The 7,717-nt window shown below is 37.9% G+C and overlaps 1 protein-coding gene across 8 annotated transcripts in view; it reads right to left on the bottom strand.

Annotated features, from left to right (window-relative positions):
• Positions 1–231: 231 nt before the first annotated feature.
• The window catches only part of LOC117418534 (F-box/WD repeat-containing protein 1A), a 30,324-nt gene continuing 22,838 nt past the window's right edge, over positions 232–7,717 (bottom strand). For all 8 annotated transcript variants that reach the window (XM_034031690.3, XM_058985252.1, XM_058985251.1 and 5 more), the window contains 8 exons: positions 7,565–7,702; positions 7,223–7,341; positions 6,285–6,534; positions 5,818–5,936; positions 4,637–4,747; positions 4,335–4,413; positions 3,721–3,918; positions 232–2,861 (listed from right to left, as the gene is read on the bottom strand). In XM_034031690.3, coding sequence (XP_033887581.2) covers positions 3,757–3,918; positions 4,335–4,413; positions 4,637–4,747; positions 5,818–5,936; positions 6,285–6,534; positions 7,223–7,341; positions 7,565–7,702 — 978 coding nt within the window. In that variant the 3' untranslated portion in view covers positions 232–2,861; positions 3,721–3,756. The remainder of the gene's footprint in view (positions 2,862–3,720; positions 3,919–4,334; positions 4,414–4,636; positions 4,748–5,817; positions 5,937–6,284; positions 6,535–7,222; positions 7,342–7,564; positions 7,703–7,717) is intronic.

Here is a 7,717-nt window from a genome sequence, read left to right as displayed (position 1 = left end):
TTGCTGCAGAAATTAAAACTGGCACAGTATACATTCAATGTTCCATATGATTTTTACCCCATTCTTCACATTATTACACTTTAAATCCAGAAGATGCTTTCTTATAATAGCACATATTCTTATTAAAATAATATGTAATTTATTTTAATTTACAAATGATAATTAGCCTTTTCAATATTACCATATTCATACCCATCTACATTTTTAGATCACTATACAAATGGGTTCAACTTGATAAACAGATACTTTATTTTATTATTCATGTTGAACTTACTCCGCTATCAAAAATTAAAATGCATTGTTAAATAAATGGACATTTCTATACAGTATTGTCTTCTGTACCAAAGATTTTCTTAGTTCTCTCAACTACTAATTCTTTTTTCACATTTTGGAAAGATAAATCGTTACAAAGCTTTCAATCTGACAATATGCAATTTATAAAGTGGAGTATTTTAAGACAACATTTAAACTGAAATAATTCACTTTCTTTTTTTTTATTATATAAATGTTGGCCAACACTGCAGAAAAAAGATTACAATTGCTTTAACTGTCGCAATTCTTTTTTTTTACCATTACATTTTTTTACAAAAGTTAATAAATAAAATACAGTTCTAAAACCTAGGGTACTAATTATTGACATTTTCATGCGCCTTTAAAAAATACACTAATAGCTTTAGGCCTCTTTCCATATTTAAATATCAAGTCCACTTTTACAGATAAGCATGGCACTGATCCACCTTCACAATTGTTCATTTTGGCAACATACCAGACAACAAGCACAAACACATTTGACATTTCTAGGAAAATTATCCATATAAATGTAGTGGAATCAAAAAGAAAAAAATCTCTGCAGTAAAGGGATTAACACTAAGAGCCATTTACCTGAACTGCTCAGTATGGGGATTAAGGTAAATGGAAGGGGCAATACAACTCAAAAGGCAGACGGCTCTCTGACAACAGAAATTGGAGATGCTCCGTTTCACTGTTAAGTTTAATTTAATTACTCACACTGCAGTCCAAACCAGCAGAACTTCTGTGTGAAATTAGGTATGCTCCCATGCTACTCTATACAAGCTGGTTTGTTCCCAGTTAATTCTGGTGTGCAAACAATTATAAATAAATATACATATCTAAATATATATTGTGTATTAGGCAGACAGGGTGAAGGAGAGGAGTAAGGTAGTAAGGGATGTGAAGCACGGCTTTGAGTGTATGCGTTGTGTGTTTCAAATCGGGGGAATTTCAAGTTTCATAAGCCATCACTAAACCACGACTAAGCACAAAACAAATGCACATACTGTATATTCTATAATATATTCATACATCACATTGGCAAATAATTGGAACCCCCTTTATTGGTTTGCTGTTGAAATTTGTTTTCCAGACTTTAGATTGACTGACTCAGATGAAGCCATTTTTTCCTGCTTTAACACAGGTAAACTTCCTAGAATACAGTAAATGAGTCTGCATGTGCCTTTCACTCATGTTCTTTGTTGAATGGGTAGAGGAAAAAAAGAACTATCAAAATGTGTATATATATATATATATATATATATATATATATATACATACATACATACATACACACACATATATATATCCACACTCAGGTAGTGGATAAAAAAAAATGTAAACACCAATGTAAAGTCACTTAATGCGGAGTTGGGCCACTGGTATGCCACTCTGTGTAGTTCTCAGCGGACCGTTTTTGATGAAACTGGCTGCTTGCGCCCCAGGTTGAAATTTGCAGTCAATTGATCTGCAGTTGCTCGTCTGTTTTGCCTTGCAGTTCAAATTAATGCACGGCTATCACGATCCTGGAGTATGCGCTTCCGCCCACTGTTGCCCTTTGTTGATGATGTCTTTCCCTCGGAGTTACATGCCGACATCACCTTAGACACCGTTGCTCGGGAAACATCAGCAAGTTGAGCTGTCTTGGTCACTGAAGCTCCTGCCAAACGCGCCCCAACAATCACCCCTCTTTCAAAGTCACTGAGGTCTCCTCTTGCAGCCATGCTAGCCATAATTATAGGCAACTAGGTCTGTCCGGCATTTTTATACCCTAAGCATGGTGGGATGTTATTTGCTTAATTAACGCATGAGCCACACCTGTGTGGAAGCCCTTGCTTTCAATATACTTGATGTCCCTCATTTACCCAGGTGTTTCCATTTTTTTGTCCACTATATATATATATATATATATATATATATATATATATATATATATATATATATATATATATATATATATATATATATATATATATATATATATATATATATATTTAAGGCTAGCTTTATACCTTTAAGGTACCTTAAAGTTATTCAATGGAATTTCGGCATTTTATTCCCATTTACAGCTTTTAATGCATTATAAAAACAGTGGGTTTTAGTAGTGTATTACACAAGCAAAAATTACACAATTTACCACACATTATCGCTGGTGCATGGGTGGTTGGTAAAATGTGTGTAACACACACACGCACACATAACATGCTTAATGTGCATCACTTGAACAAAAAGATGGGACTATACTACTTCTGTAGCCTCACCCTTTAAAACATTTTGAGTGTCCATGCTGGTCAGTTATGGAAAAGCAGCAGATTTTCGGTTTACACAATAAATAATATTATTCATACATGACACTCTGGGACGTGGGGGGCATACACTTTTTCAAAAGTTCTCCTCATGTTTTGTAATACAGATATTTCTCATTAGCAGCACTTTTAGAAGTCTTTCAGTCCACGTAGTCCCAATCTGATTTGCCTGCGGGGGTGAAAACCTCTTCCTCAGGTTTGACCAGGTTGAGTTGACATTTTCTGGCATTTCAATAATATCTAAATACCATAGCACAAGAAGTCCTGAAAAAACAATACAAAAATAATACATTATTGCACATAACATTTACCCCAGTTAATGTCTGATGAATTCAGTACTGGCAGACAGGACATGACACACCGGTGTACTAGTCCCGTGAGCTGACAGCACAGACAAATTCAAGAGCTAAATTAAGGAATTTTGAATAAAAACTGCTGCAACAGTGGAATGTTCCAACACTGTAACTAATGCATATGAAGAGAAGCATATGGATGCGGTCTGTAGAAACACTAGAAGGACAGGCATACTTTAAATCATGGGCCTCCTGCGTTCCGAACATTATACTTTTTGTTATATGCAATTATTAGGTAGAAGTCAGCACATTCTCTTTTGAGAGAATGTTAACCTGTGATAATGATTTTATTTTAAAACAGATCATCTAACACCAGGGCAAAACTTAAAAGGAAAGCTTGACCTTAAGCTATTTCAGTAGTATTACATTGCAAGTGCAAAAACAATGACTACTTCAAGAAAGTTAAAATAGTAATATTAGAACTATTTATTTAGGAGACAATACTGTAAATGGATACTACAAAGCACTTTGTTAGTGCTCAGGCAAGTATTCGAATATTCGTTCATTTGCAAAACTTTATCAAAGCCATTATATGTAACACTATTAAAGTTGAAAACTATCCCAGAATAGGTTGCGAAGGCCTTACTGTATCCTAGTGAATTAACTACAGAACAGTAGTTGCGATTAAAACGTGTGTTTTTTTATTTTTATAATCCCTGCCATTGTCATGTCTTCACAATAAACAAAGGCAATAGACAATTTTCAAATTTCTTGGATCTTCCTAGCATTCTATTTGTTTACACAGATTGTGGAAGTCTTGCTGCTCTTACCTGTGCAATTAGGAGGTACGGAGTAGTGTTGATCATTTATCTTGAGATGTAGGTGTATGTCCGGGAGGGGGAGCGAGAGGACTCTGCCTGTGTGTCTGGGTCATTCAAGAAATCCCACATTAGGATTGTGTCATCATGAGAGCTGCTGACTATCTGGAACTCGTCAAACTGCAGCCTGAACACCCTTCCCGAATGCTCCTGTCAGGCAAGCAAAGAGGAAAGCTTTCTCTATTTCTCCTGCATCATTTTACTGATTCAGATGAATCTCACTTTTCTCCCTTAAGTTGTGTACTGGTGCACAACTTAAGGCAGATAATTGCCGAGGATATGCCAAGAGATTATAAAGACATTCAATTAATTTGCATTGTATGTGTTTGCATTGGCCATAAAGCACTGTCATGTGTGGCATCTCAGTTTTTATTTTTAGTGTGCATATTGTATAATTATACAATATATTATGCAATTGTTTCTTGCTTGTGGCAACACAAAAGCAGATAAAATGACTATTGGTGCACACCCATCACATTGATTGTTGCTCTAAATTTGAAACATGGCAAAGGTATTCAAACGATTGAACACTAGTCTTGTGTAGCCTGGAAAGAGCATTCACTCACCACAAGAGTGCGCAGACACAGTGTGCCTGCAGGCGCTCGGGGGTCCAAGGCAGCAACCAGATCCCAAACTTTGATTTTTCTGTTGTAAAAAAACAAAACAAACAAAAAAAAAGACACAGGACTTGGTTTTGAGTCGAATCAAAACATTTTAAGGAGAACAAATCAATGAAGAACCAACTTGCACATGCCTGCAAATGTTCCATTCAGTATATTAATCAAATTTCTGGTAACTGGCTTACAAAAAAAAAAAAGTAAGACTGAAATTGTTAAGCATGTATGTAAATAGAAATGTTGCCGCTCACCCATCGTAAGCCCCACTGACTATCCTCTTGTTATCAAAGCGAATACATCGTACCAGCTCTTCATGACCCTCGAGGACTCGTAAGCAAGCTCCACACTCAATGTCCCACAATCTGGAGGCAGAAAGACAATTACATTCATGAGGAACACAACTTATTTGTGTTGTTTTAGGTTGTAGGGCATAACAGCAGTATAACACAACCAGCCACAGGTGCAAATACAAAACTAGATCCCTCAGGATTATGAAAGTATCACCATGACCTGCATCCACCGTTTACACAGTACATGTGAAAATGTGAGTGTGACATACATACAGACTGTGCTTTAGAATGTACTTACCAGGCTGTATTACAATTTGCCAAGTAGTTCTCAATAACACTAAAGTGTGATATTGTACATTATATACACCACTATGTACTCGAACAGGCGATAACAATGTCTGACATTAAGAATGCAGTGACTTTAGCACCCACGTGATACCATTCTTAACCCTTTGCAGTCCATTTATTAAGTGTGTGTCAGGCACGTCAGGTCCAATTTATTTTCACACGTGCAGTTAATTTTAGACGCGCTGTTTAAAATATTTTTTTTTCACAGTCAAACGGGTTTAAAAGGCCCTGCATATAAACAAAGCACTCACTAGGCATCTCCAGCCCCGCCCCACCCTTTTGTTCGCTATAGCTTTCACCTATGCTAAGAAATAAATAATAATAATAGTCGTACATACCGATCAATCATCTCCTGATCACTCGTTTTATCACCAAACTGCTCAATAATGCGATCCAAGTCATTATTTTATTACTATAACACCTCAAAAAAGCTCTGCAAATGTCCGTGATATTCTCTGTGCGCCGATTCAGTAACAGCCAGCTTGTTTCCTTATGACCGCCCCTATCCGATGCCAGGGTCAAGTATGACTATTCATGAGATATGCCTTTTTTTTTTTTTTTCCCCCCCCCGACTTGTCCCGGCTCCTGTCGCTCCCACTCGGCCATTGAATGGTTTTCTCTGCTTTTTCCGGAGAAAAAACGACTAGAAACCTGTTTTTTGCGTTTTTTTGATGATGTCGGACAGGGTTCGACATTGGACCGGATAGGAATAATTGCAATGTCGGACCAGGTCCGACATAGGACCGCAAAGGGTTAAAGCAGAAATACTTCTATAGAAAAACAACATTTCTTACCTGATCGTGTTATCAGAGGATCCACTGACTACAAGTCTGTCTCTGTACTGTAAACAGGCAATACCACGTTTATGTCCGTTTAGAGTCCGAACAAACTCACATGTACCGCTGTTCCACACCTGCATTAAACAATAGGGTGTGAAATCAAATAGTTAAAATACTGGTTTGTGTATAAACGTAATATTTAACAATTCCTTTTACTGATTTACAAAGCTATGTTACACCACACGATAAAAGATTTTAGAAAAATTGATTATCAAGAATGTCCCTTTCAACGCATGTAGAAAGGCAGTCTTTTGCATGAGCTAAAACGTTAATAGATTACATTATCGTAGCAGTACAAGATTAGAGTTTATTGTTCCTAGAACCTTTTTTGCCAACAGTTTTTGAACCCCCCTGCAAAGTTCTCTGCAGCTCAAAAGTTTTTACATTTATAAAATCTGTATAGCAACCAGAAGTGCCGTTACCTTGATAGTTCTATCTCCCGAGGCAGATACTATATATTTATCATCGAAATCAACAACATTGACGGCTGCCCGATGCCCCACCAGCACCCTCCGGAGAGTAATGTCTGAGGGGGAAGCCATGTCCCACACTGCAATTGAGCGGTCTTTTGAACAGGTCACCATCATGCCATTGCTGAAGCGCAGATGCAACACCGCCTCACAGTGATGAATTAATGTATTTAACATCTCGCCTGTGTTCACATCCCACACTCTGAAACAAATAAAAACACATTTAGAGAAATAAAGGCTACCAGTATTTTAACTACACCCTTACTTTGCATTACTAGTATTGTACTCCGTGTGGTGCATCCCGCTTTAAATCAAAAGACAAAACGAAAAACCTGAAATGCAAGCATAATTTAAATTTCAATGTTTTACATGAAACCAGCTGCTTCTGAAAATAATTATCAACTTATTTTATACTGTTACTTAATAGCATGCCACAAAGCAAAGCCTCCCACAATCAAATCACATACATGTGACACTGCACCCCTTGTTCTCCTTCTACTGCAGGTCAATCCCAGTTCTGACTAATCCGTTGAGCAAGACAATATACCCGGTACCTGACAGTGGAGTCTGAAGATCCAGTGACAATGACATATATCCGGTACCTGACAGTGGAGTCTGAAGATCCAGTGACAATGACATATACCCGGTACCTGACAGTGGAGTCTGAAGATCCAGTGACAATGACATATACCCGGTACCTGACAGTGGAGTCTGAAGATCCAGTGACAATGACATATACCCGGTACCTGACAGTGGAGTCTGAAGATCCAGTGACAATGACATATAGCCGGTACCTGACAGTGGAGTCTGAAGATCCAGTGACAATGACATATACCCGGTACCTGACAGTGGAGTCTGAAGATCCAGTGACAATGACATATAGCCGGTACCTGACAGTGGAGTCTGAAGATCCAGTGACAATGACTCTCTCGTCGTACTGCAGACACAACACCGAGCCTGTGTGTCCTGTAAGAACTCGTTTACATTCCAACGTGTTCTTATCCCAAATCTAGAACAGGAAAATTAAACACGTGAGTAACCCGAGCTACGTTGCATAGTTATCATGAAGTGCCTGTAACAGGGCACACACACTAACAAAAACAGTTTTGTCACCTAACCTTTACAGCCCATTGAACCTATTTGAAGAGGTTTGTAAGATCCTCTGAAAATATGTTATAGTAATACATCAAGCATATTAACCACGTGCACAACATGCATGCATTGCAACATACCTTTATAGTGTTGTCTCGAAGACCACTCACAATCTTCTGATCGTCATACTGCAGGCAGTATACCCCTTTGCTGGTTTCACTTCGGCAGTGGATTCGTTGTAAGCTGTGCTTTCCACAACGCCAGTTCGACTCTATTGTCTGCAAACCACAAGC

This window comes from Acipenser ruthenus, chromosome 13, assembly GCF_902713425.1.
Source record: "Acipenser ruthenus chromosome 13, fAciRut3.2 maternal haplotype, whole genome shotgun sequence".
NCBI lineage: Eukaryota > Metazoa > Chordata > Actinopteri > Acipenseriformes > Acipenseridae > Acipenser > Acipenser ruthenus.
The sequence above is the reverse complement of the archived record's forward strand: the minus strand, read 5'-3'. Positions and strand labels throughout refer to the sequence as shown.